The sequence below is a fragment of the Astyanax mexicanus genome, chromosome 2, assembly GCF_023375975.1.
Source record: "Astyanax mexicanus isolate ESR-SI-001 chromosome 2, AstMex3_surface, whole genome shotgun sequence".
Classification (NCBI taxonomy): Eukaryota; Metazoa; Chordata; class Actinopteri; order Characiformes; family Acestrorhamphidae; genus Astyanax; species Astyanax mexicanus.
The window spans coordinates 36,692,354-36,708,266 of record NC_064409.1 but is presented as its reverse complement, the minus strand read 5'-3'; the positions used below and the strand labels follow the sequence as shown (position 1 = coordinate 36,708,266).

The window sequence follows — 15,913 nt, the reverse complement described above, 5'->3', positions numbered from 1 at the left end:
AGCAAGAAAACTGCACTATATAACTCTGGTGAAGTGAGCAAGAAAACTGCACTATATAACTCTGGTGAAGTGGGCAAGAAAACTGCACTATGTAACTCTGGTGAAGTGGGCAAGAAAACTGCACTATATAACTCTGGTGAAGTGGGAAAGAAAACTGCACTATGTAACTCTGGTGAAGTGGACAAGAAAACTGCACTATGTAACTCTGGTGAAGTGGGAAAGAAAACAGCACTATGTAACTCTGGTGAAGTGGACAAGAAAACTGCACTATATAACTCTGGTGAAGTGAGCAAGAAAACTGCACTATGTAACTCTGGTGAAGTGGGAAAGAAAACTGCACTATGTAACTCTGGTGAAGTGGACAAGAAAACTGCACTATGTAACTCTGGTGAAGTGGGAAAGAAAACAGCACTATGTAACTCTGGTGAAGTGGACAAGAAAAAAATGCAATATGTAACTCTGGTGAAGTGGACAAGAAAAAAACGCACTATGTAACTCTGGTGAAGTGGACAAGAAAAAAACTGCACTATATAACTCTGGTGAAGTGGGCAAGAAAACTGCACTATGTAACTCTGGTGAAGTGGGTATCAAAACTGCACTATGTAACTCTGGTGAAGTGGACAAGAAAAAAACTGCACTATGTAACTCTGGTGAAGTGGACAAGAAAACTGCACTATATAACTCTGGTGAAGTGAGCAAGAAAACTGCACTATGTAACTCTGGTGAAGTGGACAAGAAAAAATGCAATATGTAACTCTGGTGAAGTGGACAAGAAAAAAAAGCACTATGTAACTCTGATGAAGTGAGCAAGAAAAAAACTGCACTATATAACTCTGGTGAAGTGGGCAAGAAAACTGCACTATATAACTCTGGTGAAGTGGGAAAGAAAACTGCACTATGTAACTCTGGTGAAGTGGGAAAGAAAACAGCACTATGTAACTCTGGTGAAGTGGACAAGAAAACTGCACTATATAACTCTGGTGAAGTGAGCAAGAAAACTGCACTATGTAACTCTGGTGAAGTGGGAAAGAAAACTGCACTATGTAACTCTGGTGAAGTGGACAAGAAAACTGCACTATGTAACTCTGGTGAAGTGGGAAAGAAAACAGCACTATGTAACTCTGGTGAAGTGGACAAGAAAAAAATGCAATATGTAACTCTGGTGAAGTGGACAAGAAAAAAACGCACTATGTAACTCTGGTGAAGTGGACAAGAAAAAAACTGCACTATATAACTCTGGTGAAGTGGGCAAGAAAACTGCACTATGTAACTCTGGTGAAGTGGGTATCAAAACTGCACTATGTAACTCTGGTGAAGTGGACAAGAAAAAAACTGCACTATGTAACTCTGGTGAAGTGGACAAGAAAACTGCACTATATAACTCTGGTGAAGTGAGCAAGAAAACTGCACTATGTAACTCTGGTGAAGTGGACAAGAAAAAAAAGCACTATGTAACTCTGATGAAGTGGACATCAAAACTGCACTATGTAACTCTGGTGAAGTGGGCAAGAAAAAAACTGCACTATGTAACTCTGGTGAAGTGGGCAAGAAAAAAACTGCACTATGTAACTCTGGTGAAGTGGGCAAGAAAAAAAATGCACTTTGCAACTCTGGTGAAGTGAGCAAGAAAACTTCACTATATAACTGGTGAAGTGAGCAAAGAAAACTGCACTATGTAACTAGTAAAGTGGGCAAGAAAACTGCACTATGTAACTGGTGAAGTGGACAAGAAAACTGCACTATGTAACTCTGGTTATGTAACTCTGGTGAAGTGGACAAGAAAACTGCACTATGTAACTCTGGTGAAGTGGACAAGAAAACTGCACTATGTAACTCTGGTGAAGTGGGAAAGAAAACAGCACTATGTAACTCTGGTGAAGTGGACAAGAAAACTGCACTATATAACTGGTGAAGTGAGCAAGAAAACTGCACTATGTAACTCTGGTGAAGTGGGAAAGAAAACTGCACTATGTAACTCTGGTGAAGTGGACAAGAAAACAGCACTATGTAACTCTGGTGAAGTGGGAAAGAAAACTGCACTATGTAACTCTGGTGAAGTGGACAAGAAAACTGCACTATATAACTCTGGTGAAGTGAGCAAGAAAACTGCATTATGTAACTCTGGTGAAGTGGACAAGAAAACTGCACTATGTAACTCTGGTGAAGTGAGCAAGAAAACTGCACTATATTACTCTGGTGAAGTGAGCAAGAAAACTGCACTGTGTAACTCTGGTGAAGTGAGCAAGAAAACTGCACTATGTAAGTCTGGTGAAGTGGGCAAAAAACTGCACTGCGTAACTCTGGTGAAGTGAGCAAGAAAACTGCACTATGTAACTCTGGTGAAGTGGGCAAGAAAACAGTCATGAGAACTGTGTTATGCTGCATCTAAATCGTTTTGTATAAAATGTTGTTATTTTACTCTACTGGCTCAGTGGTCAAGTTTCATTCACTTCCAGTGATGGTTCTTTATCTTTCAGCTTGCCCAGAAAAACATGTTTCTGTGTGTTTAGAATGTGAGGCAGACGTAAATATACACTGTCTGGCAAAAAAAGTCACCACATGGATTTAAGTAAGTAAATGATGTGGTGTTGCTGCATGTATGTCAGACATAAAATGAAAAAAAAAAAAACACATTCTTAACACAGGACGTCTGGGTAAGTCTGTATATGTGTGCAGAACCTGTTTAAAGTATATTGGATCTGCCACATAAGAAAGGATTTAAAGATTTGTTTCCCATTCCAGGAGCTTTTATGTTCAAGAGTAAACATGCATGAAGTCAAGTCAAGTCAAATCAAGAGGCTTTTATTGTCATTACATCTGAGTACAGTGTGATGAAATTACGTTCCTCCGGAACCATGGTGCAACATAGAACAACAAGCAATAGACAACATAAAGTGCAGGAGTGACGACAGTGCAACATAAAATTATAAAATTATAACACTAAATAACAATAAATACAATAAATACAAAAGACGAGACAATTTAAAGACAGGACAGTGCAGTACCGATACGGTATAATAAAGTGTATAGTGGGGATAAGGTGCAGAGATGTGTGACATACTGTAACATATAGAACATATATAATCACAGCAGTTACTGAGGTAGAGTTTATAGTTTTTAAGAGTGCAGCAAATAAAGTCATGTCAGCCTCTGTGTGCTGACTGGGTGTGTGTGTGGGTGAAGTTCAGTTCTTTGTGAGTGTAAAGGGGGGGGGGGTGTACAGTTTAGTTTTGTGTAAAGGGGGGGGGTGTACAGTTTAGTTTTGTGCAAGTGTGTTGGGTGAGTGGTGGGTGGGGTGGGGGTTCAGTTCTGTCTCTGTGCGTTGAGAAGTCTGACTGCCTGGTGGATGAAGCTGTTACAGAGTCTAGTAGTGGAGGCTCGGATGCTCCTGTATCTTCTGCCGGACGGCATCAGAGCGAAGAGTCCATGTGAGGGATGGGTGGGGTCGTCCACAATGCTGGTGGCTTTGCGGATGCAGCGTGTGGTGTAGATCTCAGTGATGGAGGGAAGAGAGACTCCGATGATTTTCTCAGCTGTCCGCACTATCCGCTGTAGGGTCTTGCGGTCTGAGGTGTTGCAATTCCCAAACCAGACGGTAATGCAGGTGCTCAGGATGCTTTCTACAGTGCCTCTGTAGAACATGGTGAGGATGGGGGGTGGGAGATGTGCTTTCCTCAGTCTCCGCAGGAAGTAGAGGCGCTGCTGGGCTTTCTTGGTTATGGAGCTGGTGTTGAGGGACCAGGTGAGGTTCTCTGCAATGTGAACACAGAGGAACTTGGTGTTATCCACAATTTCCACAGCAGAGCCGTTGATGTTCAGAGGGTGGTGGACACCTGGAGCTCTCCTGAAGTCAACAACCATCTCCTTGGTTTTATCCACGTTAAGAGATAGGTTGTTGGTTCTGCACCAGTCCGTCAGCCACTGCACCTCCTCTCTGTATGCTGACTCGTCGTTCTTGCTGATGAGGCCAACTACAGTTGTGTCATCAGCGAACTTGATGATGTGGTTTGAGCTGTACTTTGCAGTACAGTCATGAGTCAGCAGAGTGAACAGCAGTGGACTGAGCACACAGCCCTGGGGGGCGCCGGTGCTCAGTATGGTGGTGCTGGAGGTGTTGTTTCCAATCCTGACTGATTGTGGTCTCTCAGTCAGGAAGTCTAAAACCCAGTTGCAGAGGGAGGAGTTCAGGCCCAGCAAGCTCAGTTTTCCTATCAGATGCTGAGGGATGATGGTGTTGAATGCTGAACTGAAGTCGATGAACAGCATTCGAACATAGCAGTCTTTGTTGTCCAGGTGGGTGAGAGCCAGGTGGAGCGCAGTAGAGATGGCATCGTCTGTTGATCTGTTTGGACGATACGCAAACTGCAGAGGGTCCAGTGAGGACGGGAGCTGGTTTTTGATGTGCCTCATGACCAGCTTCTCAAAGCACTTCATGATGATGGGAGTAAGTGCAATGGGACGGTAGTCATTAAGGCAGGACACTTGAGACTTCTTCGGCACAGGGGCGATGGTGGTCGTCTTGAAGCACGTCGGCACGATTGCAGTACTCAGAGAGATGTTGAAAATGTCAGTGAGAACATCCGTGAGTTGTTCTGCACATCCTCTGAGCACTCTGCCAGGTATGCTGTCTGGTCCTGGGGCTTTCCGTGGGTTGACTCTGAGTAGAGTTTTCCACACATCAGCTGAGGACAGGCACAGTACCTGGTCGTTTGGAGGAGGTGTAGTCTTCCTTGCTGTCGCGTAGTTCTGTGCTTCGAACCTTGCGTAGAAGGAGTTCAGTGCATCTGGAAGGGAGGCATCACTGTTACAAGCAGGGGAGGGTGACTTGTAGTTGGTGATGGTCTGGATGCCCTGCCACATGCGCCGAGTGTCAGTAGTGTCCTGGAAGTGGGCGTGGATTTCCTTTGCATAGGTACGCTTTGCCTCTCTGATCCCCGGGGAGAGCTTGGCTCTAGCTGTTCGGAGGCCAGCCCTGTCCCCTGACTTAAAGGCCTTGTCTCGGGATCTCAGCAGCGCACGCACCTCTGCAGTCATCCACGGCTTCTGGTTGGGGCGGGATGTGATGGTTTTGGAGACAGTAACATCCTCAATGCACTTGCTGATGTAGCCAGTCACTGAGTCTGTGTACTCCTCCAGGTTGATGGAGTCATCAGAAGTAGCAGCTTCTCTGAACATGTCCCAGTCAGTGTGCTCAAAACAGCCCTGAAGAGCAGAGATGGCTCCTGGAGGCCAGGTTGTAACTTGCTTCTTCTCTGATTTGGCACGTCTGATGAGCTGTCTGTATGCTGGGATGAGCATGACAGAAATATGATCAGAGTAGCCGTAGTGGGGGCGGGGCTCTGCTCTGTACGAACCGGGAATGTTAGTATACACACAATCGAGCAGGTTAGCTCCACGGGTTGGAAAATCCACATGTTGGTGAAAGCTGGGCAGCAGAGCCTTCAGATTACTGTGATTGAAATCACCAGCAACAATAAACAGTCCGTCGGGGTGTGAGTTCTGGAGTTTGGAGATAACAGTGTACAGTTCTTGCAGAGCGTTAGCATTAGCACCGTTAGCATTAGCATTAGCACTGGGTGCTACATACACTGCTATTATGTAGACGCTGCTAAGCTGTCTGGGCAGGTAGAATGGCCTGGCTCTGACTACAGCAAACTCCACCAGCGGCGAGCAGTAGCTGGAGATCAGCGCAGCGTTGTTACACCATGCTGTGTTGATGTAAACACACACCCCACCTCCACGTACTTTGCCCAAGAGGCCGGCGTTGCGGTCCGTGCGGTAGCTTAGCATGCCGCTCACCTCAATCGCTGAGTCCGGGATGGAGTCCGTTAACCACGTCTCCGTGAAAACGAACACACAGCAGTCTCTGAACTCGCGCTGGGATGTCCGCTGCAGCCGGAGATAGTCAATCTTGTTTGGCAGGGAGCAAACATTGGAGAGAAGGAGAGATGGAACCGCTGGCCGGCTGGAGTTAGCCATTAGCTTAGCGCGGACTCCGGCTCTCTTACCGCGCTTTCGGCTCCTCGCGAAACGCTTGCGGAGAGACCTCTTCCGGCTAGCAGGCTCAGGAAACGCCGCGGATCTTAGCAGGCCTAGCGCGCGTAGCTCCGCTCGTAGACCGTCTGTAAGTACAGATTTTTGTTGATTTTGCAGGTCTAGCAGGGTCTGTCGGTCGTAAGTTGTTCCCATAGCGAACTTTTGCATGATTGCGAGTTCAGATCGGATTATTTACACAGAAAAACAAACAAAAGCACCGTGTTTTGCTTCCGGAGTGGCCGCTGCGACTGCTCGCGCCACCGACTGGAAGTGCATCATTGCAATCAACTGACTTGTGACAAAAGAGGATTGGGCTTTGGAACGTGTTCATTAACACTGACGTGAGCATTGCAGGTCTCTGAGGAGGCTATTTCATCCTTTTTCTGGAAGCAAGATACAGGATTCGAGGCAGCCAGGCACAACGCACAAGGCCAGGAATTGATTGAAAATCTCTGGGAACGCTGAGGCCAGGTGGTTGGCACAGGGTTTTAATGTGGCGAGGAATACTAGTCCAGACAAAGACAGGCAGAGACACAAAGGCGCAAACTGGGAGCAAGAGAAAGGGAGAGGAAAAAGAAGACAGAGAGCTGATCCTCCCATAAATTTGGTCTCCAGAAGCTCACAAGGCATCCATAAAACAAATAGGAAACGTCAAGGAATGAATCACTAGAATTTCCGGAATGCTATCCAAAATATCTGTGTAGAAAAAGTTCAGTGACCTATTTTATGAGGAAACAGAATTTTAAGATCAAGACAGTCGAATATTTTAAGAGTTTTTATCATTCAGACAAACAATGCAGACGTTTGAATTTTAATAAACTGAGTATCTTTAAAGGTGTCCTAGAAAACAAGCCTGTGTTTACTTGGCGTAGCTGAATATTAAGAGTGTTTATTCTTCTTTTTATAATTTTATTCTTCTTCTCGTCTCTTCAGCAACCACTTCCTCGAAAACAAAGGAGAATACCTCAGACTAGAGCAAACAACAACATTCACATTGCAGCTTAAGGAAGCTAAACCAGGGGAAGCAGGTTAGGCTAAAAGCTAATCCAGCTAAATGGCTACACTTTCTTCAGCTAGCTAACTGCATAAGAGGACACAGAGAGGATACAAAGAGGACAGAGGGAACACAGCAACTTTATACAGTAATAAGAATTACTGTGGAATAATAACAAAACAATAACAGAAGTGTGCTTTTTAGAGTGCTAAAAACAAACATATGCTATTATGTGCTATGCTTATCGACTCATAGGCCAAGAAACTTCTTTTTGAGAAAATAGGTCTGTCCCAATGCCAATTTGTGTGGGCGATATGTTCGTATTGTTTATTGTTGTTTAAATAAACAATATTATTGTCATTTTAAGACCATTAAAAAGAACCAATGACAAGATAATGATAATATAATATTATAGCATAACAAAGAAGTTATACACTTTGTAATATAAAACAACATTTATTTATAGTTTTGGAAATATATACATATTGCGTCAGTACACTAAATCATATCAAGATATATGACATTGAATTTTGTGCCATTTCTGACAGCCATATTTAATTTTATATTTTAAAGACATATAGTAGAACATTATGCCAGTATATTTATAAACTGAAAGCAAGCTAGCACAGCTAACAAACAGTTAGCATTTTTTCTAAGCCAATCAATCTATCCCCCATGAGCATATTAGTGTTAAGATTATTGGTACCACTTTAAAATAAGACTACCTTTATAAAGTGTTTATAAATGGTTTACAATTAGTTTATTAATGGTTACTTATTAGGTTGTAAATGCCTTAAACATCATTAATAATCAGTTATAACACATACGTAGAATGGGCAACAATGACTTGTTGTTTGCCAAATAGTGAACCCACAGCCATCTATATTGTTGCCCTTTCTAATTATTTGTTATAACTGATTATTAATGATTTTTAAGGCATTTACAACCTAATAAGTAAACATTAATAAACTTATTGTAAACCATTTATACACCCTTTATAAAGGTAGTCTTATTTTAAAGTGGTACCAGATTATCTTTAGAGGGAGTGATCAGTAAAAGACAAAAACAACCATATTCACATAATCACAATTTGTGACAGATGCAGATGGAATGTAGTCATTTTTAAAAGTCTCTTTAATTTGTTTGTTCTTTTTTAATACCTCCATCTCTCAATACTATTCAAAAGTCAGGGATTATTAATCAAGTTTACAGAGACTCATGATGTGTTATCGGTTTTATTTAGCAACATAAACACAGCGTCACTAGTGATGAGATCAGAATGTATAATAAATATGTATTTAATCTTATAACTCTTTCTCTCCACCTCTCTCATGCTCTTAGGCATACCACAATACACAGTAATACTCGGAAACAGTATTTTAACTTCAATTCATAATTTTATTCATTATTATTTTTGTAATGAATACAATATTTTTTTGGAATTGACACAGATAAAATAAATCTTACATTTAGTATGTTTTTTACATTCAAAAAGCCATTATTAAATGCTTAATTCGTAAGAAGAAGGACAAGTGCAATTTATCTGTATTATTTTTTTAAATCAGTTTTTTAATGCGGTGTCGTAACTTGGCTCTGTATGCATTTATTTGGGTATTTGGGTTTATTTGGGTCAGGGCTGTCACGATAATGACATTTTATCTAATGATTCATTTATACTGCCATATAAATAATTAACATTAACACAGTCTGGAGACACTGAACTGGCTGACTACATGCGTTGAACTCTCCTGTAAATGTGTTATGGTGCTAGTAAGTTTTTGCTGTTTTTTGAGACACTTAACGTGTTTGAATACATAAGCTTCAACTTTGGAAAATATCAGGTCAAATCATTGTGATTAAACAATTATTCATAAGTAGTATATAGGTGAGCATGTCAGAATTATGTGAGTAATCTTCAAAAACTGTACTACACCTATTTTACAGTGAAAAGAAAAAGGTTCTCTGCCTTTTTTTCTTTCTATTTAGGAACATCTTACCTCAGAAATAATATTTAATAATTTAATTTTTTCTAAAACTACATTCCTATGCTGTTAACAGTACTAGACTAATACAGAGTGACTGTGTGTTTGTCTTCATCAGTGGCTGATTAAGACTTTCTTCTAGTTTCTTTTTTTTCGTTGATATATATTGCGATATTAAACAATGCAGGACCCGTGATGTCACCAGCCTCGCACTCACCTGTGTGCTGTCTCGCATCAAAGATTCAGACAGACTGAGAGCTGAGCCAGCGCTTTAGAGTCAGCCGATTACTCAAAACCCGAAGAAAACAGCAAAACATCAATAATTGGCCCTTTAATGGCCTTTATATAAGGTAAATAAGAGCACTTGTCTGGGATTAAAAGCGTGAATTCAGCTGTAACTGGAAATATTTGCGCAAAACTGTGTAAGCTGTCCACCATGCATCTGTCACATGTTTATGCCCGCTTCCCCTCTCCACCATCGCTTCTCAGGCAGCAGCAGCCTGTCACTCACACATACACAGGGACAGCGCTGTTCACTCAGAACATTACAACACCGTGTATCTACTTCTTGTGACAAGCAGCAAAATATTGCAACATAACGCGTTTGATTTAACTGCATTAAGTGGCATTGTCCATCCTGCGATTTGACTATTGCGCATGTGCACACATTGTGATGACAATGCTTAAACAATATATCGTGAAGCCCTATGTGTATGTGTGACACCTATGTAAAATCTTTTAACATGCATGTCAACCAATGGTCAGCTCTTGAGATTTAAGTTCAGGAAAAGTTCAGGAATTGTTTTGTTTGCCCCCAAAGTACTATTATAAATACTTTTTGCCCCCAAAATACTATTATAAAACCAGTGTGAGTGTGTGTGCTTACCTGTGCCCGTTGAGCGCAGCGTGATGTAGAGGTGTGTATCCTGAGCTGTCGGCACAGTTGACATTCAGCCCTCTCCACATGCTGCAGAGAACAGAGACAAAACAGCACTCAGTCAGCAAAGCACGGGAGGTGAGGAATGAAGGAGAAGTGCAGTAAATGGGTTTGGTTGCAGTAACACAGGTTAAACCTGTGAAAAATCTTAGTTCATATTTTACTGTATAAGCAAGATAAAAGTTTACATAAGAGACATATTAGGACTGCCCACACTTGTGTACTGTAAGTAGTGAGGTGTTATCTAGTGAGTAAGGTTAAACACTTACAAATGCTGTGTTTTTAAACTAGAGAATAGTTCACACCTCCGTTATAATAATAATGGATGCAACTGTCCTTGCAAACTAAACAAATCCCAAATAAAGAAAACTCTGCTTTATTGCTTTACATGTGGGTTTCATGTGGGCTTCAGAACCATTGGTGAATAATATCAAATGTTTTTGTGTTAGTAGTGTTAGTTTTTTCCATGGAGGTTCGTCATTTGTAAAATTCATATTTTAAAAAGATGATTTTTTTTCTTGCCTTTGAAAGGACTTAACTGAATAATAAAACATAGTGTTAATAACTTGTATAACATTGCTTATGGTAAGATATACATTACATAATAAAAGGATACATTATGAACACAAAATTATGCACAATTATGCATTCAGGTCATATATAAATATATAATAATAATAATAAATACAAAATAAATATAATAACAAATATAGCTGTTCTTAAGAAAATAATGGAGGAAAAGTGCATTTAAGAACTTTTAAACTTTTTTCTTTACTTGCGGCACTGTACTGAGCTGCAGCCTTTTGAGTATCTCCGTCTTTTGTGTACTGTTTTTAGCCTTTTTTTATTCAGCATTTTTATTTTTATTCATATCATATAATGTATAGTTACTATTTCAAATCTTAGTTAGAAACTTTTATAGTCTTATATTTCTTTCTATTCGTTTCTATGGTGTTGTGTTGTGTAACTGCTACTGGCTGCTAAATTTCCTTTGAGATCAATAAAGTATCTATCTCTCTGTCTGTCTGTCTGTCTATCTATCTATCCATCCCTGCACATTCTTTCAAAAATAAATGAATAAAAACAAATTTGTTAGACTGTAAGACTGGCCCTGAACTTTAGAAAAACTGCAGCTTCCATCACCACCTCCCCACCCAAATACAATGGAACACACAAATTAAATATATATAAAATGTTAAATTACTCTGAATAAAATAAAAAATGAAAAACAAAATCACAATCTTTAAAAGACCTGTTGGGTTATGGACTCAAATACAAGCGTTCAATTCAATGAAGGCTGGCAGAAGGCAAGTAAAACTCGACACTTTAATCACTTGTTTTTTTTTTTACTGCAATAAAAGATAATTGAGGTCAACACCCACTCAATGTTTCAGCGAGCACTTCTGCAAACTTTACACGCAGACGAGCATTACAAAACTGATAGTTAGTACTGAGAATGTGTAAACACACACACACACACACACACACACACACAGTCTCACATACACACACACACACACACACACTGTCTCACATACACACACACGCACATACACTCACAAAGGCCTAGGGCCAGCTGCACTATATGTCCATAACTAGTGCGTGAAGAGTCAATAGGACACATGTCTAGACAGATTTCACAAAAAAAAAAAAAATCCAAAATATAGGGGGAGGGGTCAATCCTTTACAGTATAACCAACACAAGAGCAAAGAGCAACAGACCGAAGGACAAACACATATTTGGTTGTGTATATGTAGCTACTGCATGTCCCATACATCCTTAAAAACAATATTTATGTAATATTCCCTTTTAGTACAGGAATTTGTATTTAAATTGCACTCGCTGTAATGAAAAAAAGAATAATTGGATTAGCAATCGCTAGTAAAGCTTAATAAAGCTCAACGTATATTTTAACTTAACTAGTTAAAGTGAAACACACACACAAACACATGCGGGCACACACACACACACACACACACACAAAATACATTCCAGTGTGCTGCATACAATTAAGCAAGCATGTGAAAGTTCATGTGAAAAGAGAGAGGGAGAGGCATTTGACCCCGGTCATTAAGAGTATAATGACAATTCTCTCTCTCTCTTTCTCACACACACACACTCTCACTGTACTTGGCCATTACTATTAGTCATAACTGGTCATTCTGAGTAATAGTTTGAGTGAACTGAGCTTATCTGAAGGGTTTAAATGCGTGTATGACTCCCCCAGTTCAGCGTCCGGCTGAGAAACATCAGCTGCAGTAAAAGAGGAGTGTGATTAAATTAACTCAACACATTAGATTAACCCAAAATAGAGACGCTCCTCAGATCCCACTGCCCTCCCCTCCACACCTCACACAACTATGCAGAAAATCTCCCTCACATTAACACACTCGCTCTTTCTCTGTCTGTCTGTTTATATCTCACCTTTTTATCTCTCAGACCTTTTTTCTCTCTATATCTGTTGCTCATTTTCAGTTTCAATGTATCTTATTCTATTACTACTTTTCTCTGTATTTAACTCTCTTTCCTATGCTCTCTTTAAATCTGCCTTTTTATTTTCATCTCTCTGCCTTATATGCATTCTCTCTTTACACCTCTGTCTTTCTTTCTGGCTTTGTCTGATGCTTCATAATCTGTTTTTCTTTCTTTAAATCTGTCTTTTAATTCTGTTGGTTAATATCTATTTTTATTTTTCTCTTTTACAATCTCTCTGTCTCTCTCTTCATCTATCTTTTTCTGTTTAGCTACCTCTTATTATTTCTCCGTTTTCACATCATATTTCTTTTACATTTTCTTCCTTCCCCCCTTTCTCTCTCTCTCTCTCTCTCTCTCTCTCTCTCTCTCTCTGTGTCTCTCTCTCTCTCTCTCTCTCTCTCTCTGGATGTAATCAGTAGAGGAGCTTGGTGTGAGAGATGATGGAGCTGATGATGGTCAGTAGGGAGAAAAACAGAGTGAATATTAAGAAGGAAGAGAGAGCAGTAAGCAGTGCTGAACCCCACAAAGAAAGAATGTCCCACACAAAGACACACACACACATACACTCCCACACACACAAACAAACACAGGACAAAGGACAGCATAAGAAAGTGTGAGAAAAGTTTGTATATTACAGTGTTTCGTGTCCTGTATCCCTCTCGCTTGCTAACGCACACACACTTACACACAAATACACACACACACAGGCAGTGAGAGGGAAAGCCCTGCTGCAGCTCAGCGAGGATGAGTCATCCCATCTGAGTGAGTGTGTGTGTGTGTGTGTGTGTGTGTGTGTGTGTGTGTGTGTGTGTGTGTGCATGTGTGCATGTGTGTGTGTGTGTGTCTTCAGAGGTTCCGCAGCGCATACAGTGCAGCAATAATACCACCTAAACAAGCCGCACACAGTAATGAACACACTGTACCACTATTATTCAACTCTAACAAGACTAAACAACACACACACACACACACATATTACACAATGGTGCAGGGCAGGCTGTGTGTAAAAAGGATGGTTTTAACAGTGCACAGCTGCAGAGGCACAGAGTTAAACACATTCAATATAATGATAAGAGAGGGAGAGAGAGAGAGAGAGAGAGAGAGAGAGAGAGAGAGAGAGCAAAACAGAGTGGGTTAGGAAGAGAAAAAAGAGGAACAAGAGATACTAGAGGGAGACAAATGAAAGAAAGAGACAGTCAGAAAGAGAGAAATGAAAAGAGATATAAAGAGAGAACCTGGGACACAGAAAAAAGAGAGGGGGAGAGAGAGAGAGAGAGAGAGAGAGGGGGAAGAGGAGTGAGTGGAAAAAAAATAGAACATCAGGAAGAAAGAAAAAGACGAGGGAGAGGAAGACTGTGAGAAAAGAGAGACAGAGCATGAGAAAGATAGTCAGGGGAAGAAAAGGAAGAGAAAATAAAGAAAGCAAGGGAGTACAGAGAAAGAATAGAAAGAGGGAAAGAGAAAATAAGAGAGAAAAAGAGAATGAATTTGGACTACACACACATATTACAAACAGGTTCGACTGAACACTTTCCACACACACACACCCACACACACACACACACACACACACATATATCCAGCATACATGAACTGTCTCATTTGATAGTTGCAATGTATCTGAATACACTTAAACAGACTAAGGTCACCAAACCCTTGCTGCTCTCTGATTGGTGTTCAGCTCGTGCGTCAGATTGATTGGCAGTGTCTGCTGATGCCTCTCTCCTTTCATTAGCGCTGGAGCATAATTAAAACCAGACACGAGCAATCAATAACCTCACGCTGCCCTGGGGACACAGGAAGTGCATTGATGTCATTGAGTCTCCCCTGAGTCTGCTGAGAGTGAGTGTGCGGCAGGACAACACAATCTCCTTCTGAAAAACTGCAGCCGCCATCCACCGAACACACACACACACACACACACACACACACACACACACAGAGAGAGAGAGAGAGCTTAAGCCTCTGTAAACAAGTCAGGTCAATTATATCCAGTTTTATCATATCCATCATGCTGCATCTACCTCCAGTCAGTTCCACAGTGAGCTGCTATTGCTCACTGCAATCAATTCAATCAGTCTGATCACTGCTGGAACCATTTACAATTACAAACATCAACATAAGAGCAACAGGAAAGCGAATGTGATTAAACAGGGAGGAGGAGGCAAACCTCCAGATACACAGCTACATTTCTATTGTAGCTTAATTCATAATATTGATGTGCAAACTGCACATCTGTAGCGTAACGCATTCAGCTCAAACCACATTCTAATGCTGGTTTATAGATGGAGTTTAAAGGAGAACTCTGGTGTAAAATAGACTTTTGGTCTAGTAAAACATAACAAAAGTACTTACCTTTGATGAATAGCACACTTCCGTTCTCACACAGCATTCTGAGATACAGAAGTTTTTACAGTTTGTCCAAACACCCTTCAGACTGGGGGACACAGGGCATAATTTGCCCTGATAAATCCCTTTTTCCACCGTTATCTAGCTCAAGGTAGCTCCACACCTCCTTGCTAGAATCCAGAGAGCCCTGACATTTAAAACAAGGCATTAATAACTTAAAAACCATCCTATAATGCTAGCTTCAGCTCTGTGCACCGCCATCACTGTACTGGTAATGACAGACATACATATACATATGGATAACGGTGGAAAAAGCCACTTTATCGGGGCAAATTATGCCCTGTGTCATAAAGTCTGAAGAGTGTTTGGACAAATTGTTAACATTTCTGGATTTCGGAACGCTGCGGGAGAATGGAGGTGTGCTATTCTTCAAAGGTAAGTACTTTTTATCAATTTTACACCGGAGTTCTCATTCAATAAACACTACTGGTGTTTAAATACTCCACTTGAGTTTAAGTGCAAGAGTCTTTGTTTGTTTTTAAAAGATACAGTACCAGTCAAAAGTTTGGACACACCTTCCCACTCAATGTTTTCTCTATTTCTTTATTTAATTTATTTTCTACATTATAGATTAATATTCGAGACATCAAAACAATTAAGGGACACACATGGGATGACTTAGTAAACAAAGGAGGTGTTTGTCCTCCACATTAATCCCCTGATCTAAACCTGATCAACTGAGATGGTGATTTGGGATGAACTGGAGCTTCACAGTGTGAAGAAAAAGCAGCAACTATTGTTCAGCACCTCCAGAAACTCCTTCAAGATGCTGAGAAAACTAATCCAAGTGATTCTACCTTATGAAGACACTGATATTAAAATACCAAGTGTCTGCAGATCTGTCACAAAAGATAAATGTACTACTTAGATCTACTTAGAAGAATCTAAAGTAAAAAAAAAACATATTCTGGTTTGTTTAACAATTTGTTTGCAAAATAATCCCACGTCTTCCTGTGAAGCTTTAATGTCTTTAGTATGAAATTTTAAATTCACAATGTAAACATTGAATGAGAAAGAGGTGTGTCTAAGATTTAAACTGGTACTGTATTTATATATTTTTGTAAAAAAAAATATTCACT

General features: G+C 40.5%; 1 protein-coding gene across 7 annotated transcripts in view; it reads right to left on the bottom strand.

Moving 5' to 3' along the window:
• The window catches only part of anks1b (ankyrin repeat and sterile alpha motif domain containing 1B), a 441,679-nt gene that overhangs the window by 346,756 nt on the left and 79,010 nt on the right, over positions 1-15,913 (bottom strand). For all 7 annotated transcript variants that reach the window (XM_049474291.1, XM_049474289.1, XM_049474290.1 and 4 more), the window contains exon 2: positions 9,899-9,979. In XM_049474291.1, coding sequence (XP_049330248.1) covers positions 9,899-9,979 — 81 coding nt within the window. The remainder of the gene's footprint in view (positions 1-9,898; positions 9,980-15,913) is intronic.